The 18,995-nt window shown below is 39.5% G+C and overlaps 1 protein-coding gene across 3 annotated transcripts in view; it reads left to right on the top strand.

Annotated features, from left to right (window-relative positions):
* The window catches only part of dock9b (dedicator of cytokinesis 9b), a 70,528-nt gene extending 52,658 nt beyond the window's left edge, over nt 1-17,870 (top strand). For 2 of the 3 annotated variants that reach the window (XM_046053466.1, XM_046053485.1), the window contains 22 exons: nt 146-253; nt 485-596; nt 873-1,003; nt 2,336-2,450; nt 2,555-2,621; nt 3,686-3,733; nt 4,154-4,290; nt 5,380-5,495; nt 5,583-5,720; nt 5,948-6,130; nt 6,271-6,384; nt 7,510-7,725; nt 7,837-7,894; nt 9,788-9,894; nt 10,643-10,765; nt 11,422-11,535; nt 12,656-12,802; nt 13,797-14,007; nt 14,563-14,753; nt 14,854-14,954; nt 15,098-15,236; nt 16,695-17,870. In XM_046053466.1, coding sequence (XP_045909422.1) covers nt 146-253; nt 485-596; nt 873-1,003; nt 2,336-2,450; nt 2,555-2,621; nt 3,686-3,733; nt 4,154-4,290; nt 5,380-5,495; nt 5,583-5,720; nt 5,948-6,130; nt 6,271-6,384; nt 7,510-7,725; nt 7,837-7,894; nt 9,788-9,894; nt 10,643-10,765; nt 11,422-11,535; nt 12,656-12,802; nt 13,797-14,007; nt 14,563-14,753; nt 14,854-14,954; nt 15,098-15,236; nt 16,695-16,811 — 2,793 coding nt within the window. In that variant the 3' untranslated portion in view covers nt 16,812-17,870. The remainder of the gene's footprint in view (nt 1-145; nt 254-484; nt 597-872; nt 1,004-2,335; nt 2,451-2,554; nt 2,622-3,685; nt 3,734-4,153; nt 4,291-5,379; nt 5,496-5,582; nt 5,721-5,947; nt 6,131-6,270; nt 6,385-7,509; nt 7,726-7,836; nt 7,895-9,787; nt 9,895-10,642; nt 10,766-11,421; nt 11,536-12,655; nt 12,803-13,796; nt 14,008-14,562; nt 14,754-14,853; nt 14,955-15,097; nt 15,237-16,694) is intronic. The other variant, XM_046053475.1, reaches the window with a different exon arrangement.
* Nucleotides 17,871-18,995: the final 1,125 nt, after the last annotated feature.

Here is an 18,995-nt window from a genome sequence, read left to right on the forward strand (position 1 = left end):
AACCCCCCCCCCCCCCCCCAACTGTTTCCTTTATCAAAGGATGAGTTGGGTAGTATAGAGATAAAGAGAGTTTGTTACATTTGTTACATACACAATTTTTTATTTTTGATGATATGACTCATGAGCACTTGCTTTGCCGTTCCAGAGCCAGCAGGCCAGACTTGCTACCCTCTACCTCCCTCTGTTTGGCCTGTTCCAGGAGAACGTCTACAGATTAGACATCAAGGAGTCAGCCCCCCTCAGTAATCACAATGTAAGCCTGACATCTAGTGGTGGGAATCTGAACAGCAGCTTGTCGCTCTAATAACCAGCAAGACCTTCTTTCGCTTCAAAACGTTAATTACTGGGTTAATGTAAGCTTATCATGTCACTCTCCTGAATATTTCAAGGCAGGTTTAGTGTTTTCTCTTTAACTGAAAGCATGCTTTTATTGTGATTTCAGTTGCAGCGCTAAACCAGCTCACTTTGTTGTTTTCTGTCCCAGAATGCCAGGGAGGACTCTCTGGTCCCCAACTCCATGGTGACTCCTCACAAACCTGGGAGCTGCATAGAGAATGCTCTCCACAAAGATGTGTTCGGGGTCATCTCTGGAACAGGTAAATCCTCACTCAAATATCTTATCATAGAAACGCGTATACTCTGAGCTAATGCAGCTGGAAAAATCTTCTTAAAGAACTGTATGTCTCTCAAAGATGTACTGTAGCAGGGTTATTACATTATGTTAACAAAGCTGAAAAAAATCCTTTTAACCTCAAAGTCGACCTAACATCCCTTCACCTTGCCATGCCTCATTTTCCATGCCGGACAACAAATGAAGTGGTTGTTGCGTTAGACACTGCAGATTTATTTTTTTGTACTCTCGCTCCCTGCAGCCTCCCCTCACAGCTCCACTCCCAACGTCAGCTCAGTTCACCACGCAGATTCCAGAGGCTCTCTGGTCTCCACTGACTCTGGAAACAGCTTGCTAGACAAGAACAGTGAAAAGACCAACTCCCTGGAGAAGGTAGATGAATACGTGAATCATGATAGCCTGTATGTGTTTGCTTCTATGGCTATATGTATTCTTGATCATGACTGTGTGTGAAAGTGAATCAAGTTCTCTAATGTACTGTTCAGCTTAAAACATATTTAACGTTGTTTTATCACATTGATGTTTGATTATTTTTCCTAATTCTTAAGAGAAAACACAGTGTTTCAGAAGTCTGCTAACTTCTTCTTCAGTCTCAGCTGGCTCCAGCTGTAAAACATGGCTAAATGCACTGGATTTTCATCTGCTCTGTTCATGTTGACAGTACCTTTAACACAGAACTACTCCTACTAAATCCAAAATAAGTCTATTTGGCTTTCTACTATTGGAATTTAACAGGACGTTCTGACACTCAGTACTTTAAATATAATTGTTCATAGATAGTCCATGTTAGGCTCAATGAAGCCAGGTAACCTAAGACCCTGGTCTGTGAGGAAGTCAAGACAATTTCACCAAAACACAAGGGCTGAATCCCACGCAGCTTATTTTAATATCTGCACTCTTGGACATCCACGCTCTCCTCCCGCCCCCTCCCACAGAGCTCCTACACCCCTTCTCCTTGCTCTGTAACTTCCCAAAAGGAAAGATTTACCAGGAGGCACTCGGTCAACGTGCCCCCTCTCCCCCTGGACCCAGAGGGCCGAGTCCCACCTCTGAACTGTGCGGCCAAGCGGGTCACCATGGACTTCTCCCTCCTCTCTGTGCCCCAGTTTGACCTGCTGCAGGACACTGACTGTGATAATGACAAACAAGCTGCAGGCCAGAGGGCAGATGGAAATCATGAGGAAAACATACCTATACAAGTATTCTGTTTGACCTTTGTGACTCTCCACCAGAGAGAGCCTTTTGGTTACAACTGTACAGTTCAGCAAATTTGTGATTTAATGATCAGTACAACAGATCTGTGTTCCAGTTTAGAGACCAAAACATACAGCACTCTGTGGTTTGCAGATATCTGTACAATACAACCAAAATCCTCCCAAAGTTCCTCCCAACATTCTTCTCTTCTGGGTGTCCCACATCAGGGAGTGTGTGTGCTTTTTACCAATGCAGATGGTGTGCTGACATCATAGCCTTTTTAACTTAGGTCCTCAGATGCTGTAATGTAACTGTAAACGTATTTCTTCAAACCTGCAGTTGATGTTGCTATCTCAAAGCACAGGGCTGCTGCAGCTTTTCTGGCTCTTGTGTGCTTCGTCTCTGAAGTTTGGGTTGTTTGAATGACTTTCCTTATCTCTTTGAAGGTTAGATTTTTCTGCATGCGCCCGATAACTGAAACTTTGTTCTCTGTCTTTCCCTGTGCATCAGAACCAGTGTGCGTCAGCTCTGGGCAGCACTGTGCTGCGCTGTGACAAACTGGACCGGGACGAGATCAAAAACCTGCTCATGTGCTTTCTTCATATCCTCAAGAGCATGTCAGAGGGTAGGACCCTGAATGAGTCATTGTACTTGATTTTGACACGAGATATAAACAAACAGCCCATAGTAATCTTTTCTCGCTATTTTCTTACCATTTCATCACCTCAGAGGCCCTTTTCGCATACTGGAACAAAGCACCTTCTTCAGAACTAATGGACTTCTTTACATTAATTGAGTAAGTACAGAAGAAGAAAACCTTTTTTATGATCACGTGCATGTGCAGTTGAGAGTGAGACTTGGGTCAAATCACTGTCAAAAATAATTATTGTTTTAATCCTAGGAGTCAATTGTTGAAACTTAGCTTAGTTTAAGACTGAAAGCAGGGGGAAACAGCTAGCCTGGCTCTGTCTAAAGATCAAAAATGCACCTACCAGCACCTCTAGAGCTCGCTAATTAACACTTTACACTTTATTTGGGTTTTTCTGTACACAGGTCAAAATGGAAAAATAGCAATTTGTAATTTTACAAAGAGTTATGTACTATTTCTTGGGACTGCAGCAACATCCTGGCCATTGTAACAATGTAATAGTTTTGTATTGATTAAACAAACAAGATATAACATGTCGATTAGTGAGCTTTAAAGGTGCTGGTAGGCAGATTTTCTATCTATTGGATAAGGGAAGAAATGCATTTATCCCATGCTTCCATTGTTTTATGCTAAGCTAAGTTTGGCATTTTTGGAAACTACACTTGCATTCACTTGCTTGCCAAGAGTGAGATGAGAAGATCAATATCACTCTCATATCTGTAATTTTTTATATTAATTATGAAGCTAGATTACAGCTAGCCTGGCTCTGTCCAAAGGTAAAAAAACAAAACAGAAAAAGAGAAAAAATTACAGATGCAGACTGGCATATGTGTACATTTAGGAGTAGGTTGATTGATTTTTAACTCAGACCTTATTAAAACCAAGAATTTATAGTTGTGCAAAACAAAAGTGTACCAATATTTTTACTATGCAGAAATTACTTCTCATAGGTTTTGAGTAAAGTATAATCGTGCAATAATTTAGACCTTTGATGCTTCTATGTCTTTGCTGGAAGTGGGAACTTATGCAAAATAAAGTAAATACAGCCTGATAGAAAGTATAATTTATAATCTTTGTAGAACACTTTATTATGTATCGTCATTCCTGACTATCCAATGAGTTTCTTATTTCCAGATTTCCAGTTGCTGAGTCTAGTAATGATTGCTGACTGAGCTTCACTTCTTGTATTTGTTTTTGTGTTTGTCCTGCAGAATCTGCCTTCATCAGTTTAGATACATGGGGAAGAGATTCATCGCCAGGTATGGTGACACTGAATTAATGAATTAATTCTTGAACTGAAACTAATAATGCTCATCATCTATGCAATAATATGACTCACGCACCATGCACAGACTTACAAACCCAAAGCCTTACTGGTCTTTTAACCCCTTGCCTTTGGTTTGTTCTCTCATCTGTAACACTGCTGGCAAGTTTTTTTGTGGTTAATGTCGCGGCCCAAGGTCCCTCCTGCATGGGTAAGAGATTGCGGTCTCTTGGTCTCACTTTGCATAATAAAATGCATGATGCTCAGTTTTAAAACAATCTATCTATCTAAACAATCTATTGCTTTTTTACTTTCTTACTTTGCGTTCACCTGATGCCTTTGTGCCTCTTTATTTATGTATTAACTTTGCTGACATCCAAACTTAGCAGTACTTGTATTTCTCTTCTCCCAACAGGAGCCAGGAGGGGGCAGGGCCTGTAGCTCCAGACAGGAAGGCTCTGACTCTGCCTGTGTCTCGTAACAGGGCGGGGATCCTGCACGCCCGTCTTCAGCAGCTGGGAACTCTGGAGAACGCCCACACCTTCAACAACAGTAAGCCTTCCTGCTTCAGTCAGCACAACTCACCTTGTACAGTCGTGGCACATGTCAATAAATAAAGTGTAATAGAAAAAAAGTGCTCCTTATAAATTCAGATCTTGGTTCAGACTTCTATAGTATAAAAAGTAATGTACAGTGTTGGTGCCATACAGAGAGAACAGTAAGTGCTAGTAGCTGAAGCAGCAAGACTTGATGTTGCAGATTTACCTAAATGTAAACAAACAGGCTATACATACTCAGGCATTCAGTCAAGTTTATCCTCATTAACCTTTTATCAGTTTCCACCAGGTTGTCTGTGCAGTGCAGGATTAAAATTGACTGATGTTGCAGATTTTTTCCTCATGTTCAGGTATTGAAGCCTGGCACCTTGCTGACTTGACAGTAGATGGATAATGATGACTTGAAGTTGGGGACCGTCTCAATAGTGCGAAATGACCAAGAGAGCTTTTCGGATTTCTGTCAATAGCTTTCTCATTTTCTTTTAAAAATGGTTTTGAGGGACTTTTATGCCTTTGTTTGATAGCAGACGGTAATGAGATGAGCTTTTATGGCACTTTTTTTGTCAAATGTTTTATCATTGACACTTTACATAAAACTTTACATTGATCTGGGCCTCCTTTCATTTCCACTTTTAAGAGAAAATTAATTCCTGCATTCATGTATTTTCCCATTGTTCATAACTCCCATTCTACTTCCGCTATTCATTTCCACCTGGACCATTAACATTAATAAAGCTTTTATTTGGAATGAATACAAATAATGTGTTCGTCAAATGAACAGATACAGATAGTAGCTTTGCATACCACAAATAAATGAAAAAATACTGGAATCATTTCAGTTTCTGTGTCTTTTACTAAACTCTGTTGGCAGCCAGTAAGAGTTAAAAATTAAAATGACAGAGCTGATCTCCTTCTACGATCAAGTTTATAGCAGAAGTACTTTTATAAGGTACAGATATACGTTTAGTCATTGGTACTAATCAACCACCAAATCAAGCAGATAATGTTTCAGCGAAAATCTGATTTATTGCTCCAATAAAGCTATTTCACTTACTGTGACCTTGTGTCTGTACTTTCTGTGCAGTGTATTCCCATACGGAAGCAGAGGTGAGCAGCCAGTGCCTGCTGGAGGCCAACGTGTCTACAGAAGTCTGTCTGACTGTGCTGGACACACTCAGCATCTTCATCATGGGTTTCAAGGTATTAACTAAGACAGCCTGTTGATGCAAACTAGCACATAACATGACATTTTGTGTCCTAATCACATTTTGGTTGGTTGGTCCTCAGACCCAGCTAAATTCAGATCTTGGTCACAACCCCCTGATGAAGAAAGTGTTCCAGGTCCATCTGTGCTTCCTGCAGATCCCTCAGTCTGAGGCCGCCCTCAAACAGGTCTTCACCTCACTCAGGACCTTCATCTACAAGGTGAAAGTCTCCATTTCTTAGTTGACACTCTGTTTAACCATGTCAGCTAATTAAATCACATTTTTTAAGGCAGGTCATTTACAATCATTGTAAATTAGAAAATCTGTTTTATTATCTTATTCTTGATAGCCCCACTTTCTCTTTAAACATCCTCTTCCTTACATTACCTAAAACTTAATTTACGTATGTCAATCATTATATCCTGTCACTCTCCATGTGTCCTCCAGTTCCCCTGTACCTTCTTTGACGGCCGGGCCGACATGTGTGCCTCTCTATGCTATGAAATCCTCAAGTGCTGTAACTCCAAGCTGAGCTCCATCCGCAGTGACGCTGCCCATCTTCTCTACTTCCTCATGAAAAGCAACTTTGACTATACCGGACGCAAGTCTTTCGTACGAACGCACCTGCAGGTATGTGTGTCCGTTTGAGTCTCTGGGTGTTTTTACTGTTTGCACGTGGCCTTTCTGATCGAAGTATGCTCACCATGTTCTTGTAGGTCATGCATTAGGGAAGTATTGATTCTGTTTGTTCCTCCTCTCTATTCGCCCAGGTGGTAATTGCTGTCAGTCAGCTGATTGCTGATGTCATCGGCATCGGGGGTACTCGTTTCCAGCAGTCTCTCTCCATCATTAACAACTGTGCCAACAGCGACAAGAACATCAAGGTGAGGGGCAGACACTGCCTCACAGTGCCATGATGCACACTTGATCAATCCATTAACATAACTTGTTTAAAAGAAGTGATCTGTTCATAACTTTATTTTCATTGCATTTAGAAATGCCATAAGTGTGGAGGCTTCAACCGCCATGAATATCACTATGAAAATTAGTATTCTAGCAAATATTTTGCTATTAAAAGCCAATTCCTTAATAGATACCTTAAATTAATGCCCTGTATGTTCTCAGGTGGGATGCTAAAAATAAAGAGAGCTGGATATGGAGCTTAATTCCCACAATCAACTTAATCTCCTTTTGACCATTTCGGCAGTACTGTAGGCGTTCCCAAAATATATGGTCCCACGATCACGCTACAGCATAAGTCGATGAATCATTATGTTTTGACATGAGGATTTTTAAAATAATTAATTTTGACTTTGCATTCAAAATCCCTACAAGTTGGACTTTTGGTTAGTCTACATTTAGTTTTCAGTGTTTCTTTATTAATTTCCAATTTTCCCATTTTTCTTTGATGTCAACTCTTTTTCTGTCATGCGCAATGAACAGTTTCTCTAGTTCAGGTGCCATTTTACACACAGCAGGTTTTCCGACTCTTTGTGTTTCTGAATATATTGGCTAAATGTTAAGAACTGTGTAAGCAAATTAAATTATTTGGAAGATCTTTTGAATTTGCCCATCAAAAAATTTCTCTGGCTTGATTAGCACCTTGTTTTTAAAAAACCCAAATCAACTTGTTGCTTTTCAAGAAAGAAAAGAGATTTTATTGGCTCGTGTGTAATTTGTAGCTTGTCCTTTATTTCAGACCATACATTCAATGTCGCTTTAATCGATTAATTCATTGTGATTTAAATTTTTCACCTTTAGTCATAAATGGAAGTGGCTGCAGTAACATTAGACATGAATTTTGTTTCATTTTTACCGCCTAAGAGTTTGTATCTTTAGTTATGCTGCCCTGTACTAGTTTATTAAATCAGGTGAATTCAAACTGTCCTCATGTTTTAGCATGAACTTAATTCTTTCTTTTTATTTTCCCATAGAAGTGTAACCCTTGACATTTTTTAATGCAAAAATTGGGCATAAAAGCCTTATTTGTTGCTGTTGTGCTACTGCAGCACACAGCATTTCCGTCAGATGTGAAGGACCTGACCAAGCGCATCAGGACAGTGCTGATGGCCACAGAGCAGATGAAGGAGCACGAGAACGACCCGGAGATGCTGGTGGACCTCCAGTACAGCTTGGCCAAGTCCTACACCAGCACGCCAGAGCTCCGCAAGACCTGGCTCGACAGCATGGCTCGCATCCACCACAAGAACGGAGATCTTTCAGAGGTATTATGAGAATGTTTTCTTTTTCACTTTTAAATGAACATTTCACTTAAGCCATTTTTTTCGTGCTAACCAGTGACTTGTCTTGTGTCTGTGTGTTTACTGCACCTGTAGGCAGCCATGTGTTATGTGCATGTTGCCGCCCTGGTGGCTGAGTATCTGTGGAGGAAAGGTGAGTCGAAGATGTTGGAGTGTTCATGTCCTGAGAATGGTATGCTTACTTTTACAATAAACAACCGCTGACCATTTGAACTCCAGTCCAACATTTTTATAATCCCAATATACGGAGGCCATATAATGATTAACCTTTAATGGTTAACACAGTCGAAAGGAGATTATTCCGGGATAACTATGTAATCAACTGAATGAAGATTATCAACAGTAATTTGCTGTTTATCTTACACATATGAAAGCTAAGGATGTCTGCACTCATTAATGGAACGATACTACAGTAAATTAACATCAACAACAATAAGTAAGATCATTTACATGATTTCCAGGTGCAGGGTGATCAAAAATATTTCCTGGCTTTTTTCCCCCATGTGTACTTTATATACTGCTTGGTTCTCAAGATAGAAAAAATAAAGTGAGCACACATTTTGCCATGTTCCACACACACACACACACACACACACACAGGAACATATAGCGTCATCATCTACCTGACCACTTGTTCAAGGGTCATTTGATCTCACTCCTCAACACTGCATTTCCTTGATAAGATCCTCTCTCATGTTTCTTCACATAACAACCCGGACACTGGGTTCAGACTTTGAAGGGGGCTCTGTTGTATAATGTGACTGTGATTTAAAGAAAGTGAAAGTGTTTGAGCGGGTTGAACTCCCATCAGACCCCCTTACCTTTTTAGGATGTGGCACACCATATTGTGAATTTGTAAGTGTAAGAGGCAGTTGAAGGGAGCTGTCTGTGAGAATGAAAGGTTGCAGCTCAAGGGGTTTTATATTAAACAAAGTGGGACACCAACGAGTGTGAAAGTCAAAATGTAAAGCATCATATCTTTAAGTTTTCCTAAAGTCCCACGTCTATCTCTCCTGTGGCAATCAGGCTGTTGAAGTTGTTCTGCAGTATAAAAATCTGGGCATTACTATTGATGACAAGCTGACCTATGAGCCTCAGGTGGATGCTGCAGAACGTAAGCTTCAGAATTTTAATGCTGACACCATTTTTATGAAGATTTTTTATTCTTGTTTTATTCAATCTTCTTATTGGTCAGTTGACACAGCTTTGAACGACCTTTCACATTTAGATAAGGTCAGGACTTTGATGAAGGCCTATTCAATCCTGGATGATCAATCAAGCTGCTTGCTTCGGGCCATAGATACAGGACGCCAACAAATAGATTTATTAATTTGTCCCAGCTGCCATTGGCCTTTTAAATCATTTTAAATTCAATGTTGGTTATTTTATTTTAACTGTGGTCCATTGAACCCTAGTGCATTTTCTTTTTTTGCCTTTTTATATAATACTTGTTTGATAGTTGTGTGATGACTGTTGACTGTACAATAAATTGCCCGTCGGGGACAATAAAGATATCATTGAGGATAGGATAAGTGATAACGGTGTGTCCGTTATCACTGTATTGAGCAAGTATATCAAGTATTTCAGTTGAACCTATCAGTTTATCAGCCCCTCTCTGCCAATCTTAGTTTTACCTGAATACGTCTTGTACTTGTCACTGGTTTGTGCAATTAATATTTTCACCTACCGTGATGTTTTATGACAGCTTCAAATCGTTCTATTTGAAGCTGTCATTTTTTGTGTTGAAAGTAGGAGTAGGATGATCATGATCATGCCACCAGTCAGTTTACACATTTTAAATCACCCATAAGTACGGTCTGCATGTTAAATTCTGCCTTTATATTACATTATTTTAGTCATAATTAAATGTTGGTCCCTAACAGTGCCAGAACATAATATATTATATTCACATGTCATGAAAAAATAAATTCTTTATTGTAAACATTTTAGCGAATCACTCAAATAAAAAATAAAATAATTTCTAGTGGTTCATTTCCCTCATGTTGGTTCTGCATCTGTATGCTAGGTATGTTCAGGCAGGGCTGCTCGGCTTTCCGCGTCATCACTCCAAACATTGATGAGGAGGCAGCCATGATGGAAGACGTGGGGATGCAGGATGTTCACTTCAATGAGGCAAGACTTTATATTGTAATATTTTCTACATGCCATACACCGCATGCATGCTGTGAGTCTTTGCCAGTTCCCCTGTGTTGACCAAGTATTTAGGATGTTTTTCCTCACTGGCATCATGTGCTACATAATGATTGACTAGAATAGCTCTTATCTTTGTTAGGAGTATCAATTGCTCTGTGAAGTGAAAATACTGTAGACTTTGACACAGGCTTGGTACATGTGTTGTAATGTAAATGACTATGTTGGCAGATGGAACAATATTGGGAAATCTGACAAGTGCTCAGGGTCAGCACTCCTAGTGGTGTTCAGCCATTCAGTGCCTTGTTCCAGGATACTCTAGCAGGGGCAGCGGCTTGCTGAAACACAGGCCTGAGACCAGGCCCTCTGGTAAACGGATAATCCAGTGAAATTGAAAGTGACGGCTACAGAATATGCAAGCTTTTATGAGATGGTCAACAGCTCTGTATGCAATGGAAAGTGCTTTTACCTTCCATTTGCTCTGAAATCCTTTCCTTTTTATGAGCTGGACTCAGTATAATCCCCCAATAAAAAGAAAGGAGATGATAGATCCATTTCCTCCCACACCTGCACCACGCTCAGTTTAAGTTCACTTTAGCCTCTGAGACAAATGAAAACAAACAGAAAGGTCCCTCTTTGCAACAATTAAATATTCTGGGCTGAAACTGCAGGGAGGAGGGGAAAGGTTAATGAAGTTTACATTTATTTATCTGTTTGTCTGTGTCCTCAGGAGGTGCTGATGGAGCTGTTGGAGGAGTGTGCTGATGGCCTCTGGAAGGCGGAGCGTTATGAACTCATCGCTGATGTCTACAGGCTCATCATTCCCATCTACGAACAGCGCAGGGACTTTGAGGTAAACGGCACCGTCAGCACAGTAATAGACAGAGGTCACATGGCAGGAGCAGTGTTGTCATTACCTACACCTGCCAGAAAACATGGTGTGCATCTTAGATGTAAATAATTACAATAACTCTGCAATAGATACCTGAATGCTATTTATTTAGCATGTCTGCATCATGTTTAGTAGAAGTTATAATTGTTCATGAGGTATAATGGGAGACTTTGTGACTTATGAAAGAAGAAATAGCACAATCTTCATTTCAAAACACAGCTCTCCTAGCTTCCTTTTCGGCCACAGCAGGCAGCTGTTTTCAATGTAAAAGCTCCAAAAAACCAACTGTGCACTATTTGCTCAGCACCTGACAGACTAAGTTAGCAACTAGCTGGTGAACATAGTGGAGCACTTGGCAGCTAAAGTGCCAAATAATTCCCTCAGGAGTTGGTAGTGACCTAAAACAGAGCTAAAAGACAGTGACTGCTCAATGTGTAAATCAGCAACTGTTTGCTAACAAGTTTGTCATGTCACAACTTGTTTCTGCTGTTGCCAAGTGGCCAAAAAAACATTTACATCCAATTGGATTTACCCTCCCCTGCAGAATTGACTTTATCTTCACGTCCTTCGTTGATTTTGTTGAAAACGTCTGCAATTTTTGTATCTTTGTGGAACAGAAACTGACACACTTGTATGATACCCTCCACCGTGCCTATACTAAAGTGATGGAGGTAATGCATACTGGCAAAAGGCTGCTGGGAACTTACTTCAGAGTGGCCTTCTTTGGACAGGTAAGAGGTCCAGTTGCGAAAACAAAAACAAAACAAACAAACAAGTTACCCACAGATCTAATGCAGTAATCAAATGTTTTTGCCTAGCATGAATGCTAACTCACACACGCACACACGCAAACCTTTTAAATTTTAATCTACCCCAACTAAAACTCTCTTTTTAATTGAGATTTCTCTTCTCTTCTTCTCCCCCTCCAAGGCTGCGGTAAGTATGTAGAGGTTTAGCTGTGTGTGTTGGCCTGGTGTGCTCTTCCACGTCCTTGCATCATGCAGCAAACTTTTGTCAAATGTGTTAAATTATTGGCAAAATGCAGCTTTAGATTTCCGATTTAGCCCTAAAGTGATCACTGAACAGAAGCGGAGAACAACACCCCAAGGTGTATATGCAGGTTCTCAGCAAAATAAAAGCTATTATCTCAGTCAGTTGCAAAATAGTAAAGCTTGCACATAGACTTTTTTTTTTAATTCTTGCTTTGGGTAATGTCCCCCTGAACCTTTTCCTTGATCAGCCACCCCCAGTGATTATATTGGCCTGTTTCCACCCACACACGTCTGTTTCCTTTTCCACATCATAATGAAGTGACCCGCTGAAGTTTGCATGTTTGATGTTTTCTTACTTTTTTTCCTTTCTTTGCTTTATTGTTTTATTATTGTTTCATACTTTTTCTTTACTGTTAGCATGCTGTGTTAGATTTTTATAAACCAAAGTAAGCTTTTGTTTCTTTGGTGGTTTCCTTTCAGTGGCTTTTGTATGTAGTACATCACTCAGACATGGTGTGCCTCATATAGTGTGTGTTTTCTTTAATAACTCATTTCTCCTGGTAGTTTTTTTGTTTTATATATGTACTGTGTGAGAAACATTATTTATGTTTATACACGTTGTCAAATTTAGGAAAAGAGCCCTTGTACAGTAATTTAGTTGGTTTTCATATTCACCATTTAAGAGAATTTAAAAAATGAAACCTATGGATTCCCAAATAATTCAAATACAATGGCAAAAAATTGGACAAGCTGGCAGGTGTATACATTTTTTTTCAAGGTTTGGCTTATCCTAGCTACAGGTGATAACGTGGCCCAGAGTTCATGGCCAGGCTCTTGACTTCCTTCCTCTCCTCGGCAGGGCTTCTTTGAGGATGAAGATGGAAAGGAATACATCTACAAGGAGCCAAAGTTCACCCCACTGTCTGAGATTTCCCAGAGGCTCCTGAAACTCTACTCCGACAAGTTTGGTCAGGAGAATGTCAAGATCATTCAGGACTCTGGCAAGGTGGGATCAGAGTTATGTTTGTTTATATGGCTGTGGTGGCAAAGGGTAGATCCTGACAGTTGTGCAATGATGTTGGGAAAATGTGTTATGTAGGTTTGTAGCGCAGAGTTCAGGGACAGCATTCAGAAAAGTCATAGTTACAACACAACGCCATACAACAACTCATCAATTAAAAGCTTGTTTTTTCATTTTCATGGTGATATACTTTTTCCCTATGTGATTATATATGCCTTAAAGCTGCTATAATTAATACTTTTAAATTGGTAATGGATCCAATGATTATATGTAATGAGAAAGGTGCTAAAAGACTGTCAGCATCCTCACTTGTTCAGCTGATCCATGGAGAGGAGATAAAATTATAAGTATGATAAGGAAAAATGTAAGCTCAGACATAAACCATTTTGGGCTGCTTAGCTTACATAATTGGACAAGCAAGACAGGGGTTAGATTTATGTTTTAATTCATATTTTCAAACAGTCTGTTTAATTTGTTAACGTTACAAGAGAAAAAGTTTTTAAAATGAAGACTAACCAGTGTGTTTGGCAAACACAACATTGTCTCAGGTAGAGGCAAAGGTTGCTGGAGTGTAAATTTCCCCTAAATCCAATTAAGAGCCGGACAGAGCCGCTAACGTTACTCTAAACTTTGATATATATATAGTAGCATCTAGAACACTGGCTTTCATAGAGTGGACGTGAATACTGCTTTATCTAAAGTAATGAGTTATCCCCCTAAATAACGTAGTTAACTAATGAAACGCTCCTTCCCTTGGAAGTAACACTGGCTTAGGTTACTCCTACTGCAGGTAGTAAGCAGAGCAGACAAACACAGTAATTCCTTGCACTTTAGCTCTTGTGTTTTTGGCTTTGGAAAGGCTTAAAAAAAGGCACTACACTCCAAAGCATTGCTTAAAGGTTTTTCCCCAACTAAAGTATTTTACGGCTATCTCTGTTTGAGTCAAAATAAAACATCTCTGTCTCCTGTGCACCCACAGGTGAACCCGAAGGACCTAGACTCCAAGTACGCCTACATCCAGGTGACCCACGTCACACCGTACCTAGATGACAAGGAGCTGGAGGACAGGAAGACGGACTTTGAGAAGAGCCACAACATACGGCGCTTTGTGTTTGAGACGCCGTTCACAGTGTCGGGCAAGAAGCAGGGAGGGGTTGAGGAGCAGTGTAAACGGAGGACTGTTCTCACCAGTAAGCTAAGAAAAGGACTTGACATCACAACAGATTAGACACCAATTTCACTTGTAGAAGAAGGAGAAATAAATATAACGTGGACTTAACGTGGAAGAAAAAACCAAAACAAGTCTTTGCAGCCAGTCTTATCACAGTAACAATGTCAGGAAGCAAAGAACGTCTTCCTGGTTGCCATCTGTTAGTGTTCTCAGGTGTCAGGCCTGAGCATCAATCACATGAGACGTTGTTCAGATAAGGCCAGCTGAGGTTTATAACTGTACTGTTCAGGTGTAATCTTGCCTTTTTAATAATAACGCTGACCGGTAGTGATGGGGCTGTAGGACTCTCATTGTTTACATGCACGGTGGAACATGGTGGTTATAAATGTTACCATGGAGACACAACTAGACACAATAATATGTGTATAAGAGGTATTTACTTGTCTGAGGATCCAAGCTAGCTGTTGCTGCTGTCACATGATACTGATGATATATATATATATATATATTTTTATAATTTATATGACGTTTGAAAACATAATGTATGCTCCCTTTTCTTCATAATCCCATCCAGCCACCCACTGTTTTCCTTACGTGAAGAAGCGCATAGCGGTCATGTACCAACACCAGACCGACATGAGCCCCATTGAGGTGGCCATAGACGAGATGAGCGCCAAGGTGGCCGAGCTGCGCCTCTTGTGTTCGGTCGCTGAGGTGGACATGATCCGTCTGCAGCTCAAACTGCAAGGCAGCATCAGTGTTCAGGTACAAGTGACGATGTCGTGGTGTTATTTAAAAGCTTTCAAATCATTTCATTTACTTGTGAATTACTACGGTGTAATTTATGATCTTTGACCGTTTCCAGGTCAATGCTGGTCCTCTCGCTTACGCCAGGGCTTTCCTCGATGACAGCAGTGCCAAGAAATATCCTGACAACAAGGTCAAACAGCTGAAAGAGGTGTTCAGGTACTTATTTTTTTTTTATGTGCATAATTGAAAAATGTGCTTGTCTAATTTCTATTGAAATATGGCATACCTCTTTATTTTTCTCCACGTTGCTTCACATGAGTTTTGAAGTGGCATTAACATGCTGTTGCATCCCTCCTCAGGCAGTTTGTGGATGCCTGTGGTCAGGCGCTGTTAGTGAACGAGAGGCTGATCAAAGAGGACCAGCAGGAGTATCATGATGAGATGAAGGCCAACTACAGGGACCTGACCAGGGAGCTGTCAAACATCATGCATGAACAGGTAGGAAACCCCAAAGACAGCAGTGGACATGTGCCATATCATTCAGACCATGATAGACCGTTTTACTGACATTTAGACTTCTAGTCTTTTCACTTTGTCAGATAAGTTTCAGCTACAGAAAAGTGTGCTATTGAAAAGTTTCCTGATTTCTGACACAGATTTTATTGTCCAGTGAGACAAATCCCACCCATCAAGAACCCAGGTCGTTCACTCTATAAAAAGCACTCAAACTATGTCTGAAATGAATTTTTCAGAACTTTTTCCAGGTCCTTAAAAGAATCAAGAATCTCATAGCTTTTTTTTACACCTCTGTTAATATTTAGCAGCCATTGACTAATCAAAATGGCTTCTTTGACTTGAAGTTTCCAAACAGATGGGATCCTGTCTAATTAATTCTACAGATTATTTCAGCCACCTAGTGCTGCCACCTAGATGCATTAATGTTTTATTTTATTATTAAACTGGCACGTGGAAGAGATACTTAAATCTGCACATTCCTTACTGTTTCAAGTTGTGTAACTTTATATTTGATAGCATATGCAACTACTGTAACCTTAAATAGCTGTCCACTACTGCAATCTTCTCATTTACTAACCATGTTTCCTATCTCCCACTCTCCTTGTGCTGTCCTGAGCAGATTGGATGGTAACGCTGCTTTTGATGCTTTCATGTGATGAAGTAACTGTTGTACTCCTTAGAGGAATAGTAACTGACTGTGTGAAAATTATTTGGATGAGAAATGGAGCTAAATCTTTTACAAAAGCAAAGCCCTCCCCAGCATTATTAATATTTTCTTTAGAGCCTTCCTTTAAAGAAGAAAAAAAGCAATACCCTCCCCCCATATTTATGGCAAATCTAACAAAATGGTGAATATTCCGTCACTCTCAATTTTTAATAAAGAGCCGCTAAATAAATGACAGCTAGCAAATGTGGGACAAGACACAGACTGCAGCATTTTTATGGATAGCAATATTTTAGCCCCACTCTGGATTCCAAAAAAATAAAATAAAAAAGAATTCAATTCAGATGTTGTAGAGATTAGATCAGATATATGACTGTCCATCATAATAAAACCAATTAGATGATGCCCAAGACGCGTGGCCATGTGCGTTAGAAGCGTTTCTTCCAGACAGCTGTTGGAAAGTGTGCACAATTAAATATCAAAACAGAGTTATATGACCCGTGGTGACAATAATGCCATCTTTTTGATGTAACTAATTCATCCATTTTAAAAATAATTTCACAAGGGAAAAATTATAAATGTAAATGAGAATAAATTTTGCTCTCCCCAAAAATTGTGACAACCCTGCTTTAAGCAAAAAGAAAAAAATACATAACCCTCCCCCAATAATTTTCCTACAGTCTCTAAACTTAAGTGAACATGCATGTGTGCTTTTCCCTTTTAAACAGGATCAAATTACTACCTTTCCTGATCTCCCTTATTTACCTTTTTTCTAGATAAACCCAGTGGAGGATGGCACAAGGAGCAATCTGTCTGACTCTATCGGCATCTTCAACGCCATCAGTGGCACACCAACCAGTGCCAACCCACATGGTTCAACCACCATACTCTGATATGGATGTTTCACACTAGTCTCAAGCCTTCTTCACCACTAATAAATGATTTAACTACATGCCAGTAATAAGGAAACAATTAGGACACACTCTAAGTAACTAAACACATTCTGAAGACATCATCCATTTTCTTCTGCTATTTCTGTACTTGTCCTGAGCTGGAAAATGTTGTATTAGTTGGCCCATTGTTTCCTATGGAGACTCCAGCCAATACAGTTGATTGACCGTGATTCTATCAGCTTATTGCCAGATTTGGGTCATTCATCCATTTTGTATAGTTTGTTTATGTCTATGTAAGATCTGGGAAGCATATGTGATGACACAGCAAGTGTTTATCCAATACTGTGACTGACAACGTGCTTATGCTCTCCTAATTAACATGGTGTTGTAAGCAACATGAGGGACGTCAGTATTTGCATTTGACCCAAAGCCTCACCTTTTAACTGTAGGGCTCCCATTAATGTACAGTGTTTGTAAGAGAGTGCATCAACATTTTTGATGGAAATAAATGAATAAATGTCACTGCTGTAACCTTACATGCATTCTTCAGCTGATGCACAGCATATTTTTACATTTCCCTTTTCTATTCTTTTCCATTGAGGCCCTGTTACAGCAGAGACATTTTTTCTGTGCAATGCATAAACATCAGAGTTTATCTTTTATCTTACTTTGGACATTTGAAAGAAATATTCACTCTATTCTAGGCCAATGGGTGTGTATAGAAACTGTATAAAGCCAAGTGAACCACAATGTTTTAACCTATTTTCTGTGAATAAAAGTTTGTGCAATATTTTCTATTGTGACCAAGGCTACCTACTGCACAGAAAACCACTCTTGCCAAAGACATTAAAAAAAGACAATGCAAGACAAGGGTGTGACTATTTCTAATCTAACCCCTTTGTTTTTTGTCTGTCATGTAGATGCCTTTTATTATCTATTAGATCAAATAAAGAAACATTTATACTTATGACTGCTCATGTACATATGTTTAATTTTTACGTAATGAATGCTCATGTAAATATGTTTAAGACTTATAAATAAATAAAATCTGTAATAATACCTTCTTCCATGCCTTGGTTTTATATGTTCACTGTAAAGTATTTATCAGATGTGTCCAATTTTTATCATTCAAAAAGGAGAAGCAGCCTTATATCTGCAGCATACAGCTGTAGAGTAAAACTTTTGTCTGCATCTGATGCAGTGATGACTCAGGAGCACTGTTGCTGTAACACAATGTTACGGGTCATTGTTTAGTTATTTCGTCATGTGGTTTTAAAATTGTCACTGCCAGTGGTATTAATGTTTTTGCTGCTATTTTTTTATTCCACTTTCTTTTAATATTACCAACATTTGTGAAGCCAAGTCTTTAATTTAGGCACCGCGGTGCTTTGAGCTAAATGCTACCATCAGCATGCTAACATGCTTGTAATGATAATGCTAGCTTTTTGATGTTTAGCAGGTGTACTGTTTTGAGCTCAATGCTAACGTCAGCATGCTAACATGCTCATAATGATAATGCTAGCTTTTTGATGTTTAGCAGGTGTACTGTTTACCATGTTCACTTACTTTAGTGTGTTAGCATGCAAATGTTTGCTAATTGGTACAGCTGATGTTGACAGATTAAAGGATAACCTCACTAAGAAGTCCATTTTCTTTCCTGTGTTAGCTTTGAAGGATGGGTCCTCGACCCTTAAACACATTCTCTCTAAACCCCCTCTCTTGTTTCAGAACAACTCAAAGCTGCCCCTTATCTGTGAAACAGAAGCTACAAAACTAACTGTCCTAACGTTAACGGCCAGTACAACTGGACAGAGTGAAGGGGAAATAACGTTACTTTTGTCAAGTGGCTACAGAAGATGAGTGACTCCTGATGTATGGGTGATATATGGCTCTACGGGTAAGTTGAAAAAACTGAACTTTAAAAATGCAGTATTTACACAGTATATTCATATTGGATTGGTTGACAATTACTGTTTACGTCAAAGGATTGTTGTTTGCAGCAATGGCAGAGTTTTCATCAGTAGAGAGGCCCTAAACTGACATGTAGCATCAGAAAAGTAAACAATATAAATCAATACATTGATAAACATTGTTCCAAATGAAAAGTTGAATTCATAAGCAATAAAACCCCCCCTTTCTAATTTCATTGCTTGGTTGCTAAATGTAAGCTAATGTTAGCTAACT

Source organism: Micropterus dolomieu, linkage group LG01 (genome assembly GCF_021292245.1).
Source record: "Micropterus dolomieu isolate WLL.071019.BEF.003 ecotype Adirondacks linkage group LG01, ASM2129224v1, whole genome shotgun sequence".
Lineage (NCBI taxonomy): Eukaryota > Metazoa > Chordata > Actinopteri > Centrarchiformes > Centrarchidae > Micropterus > Micropterus dolomieu.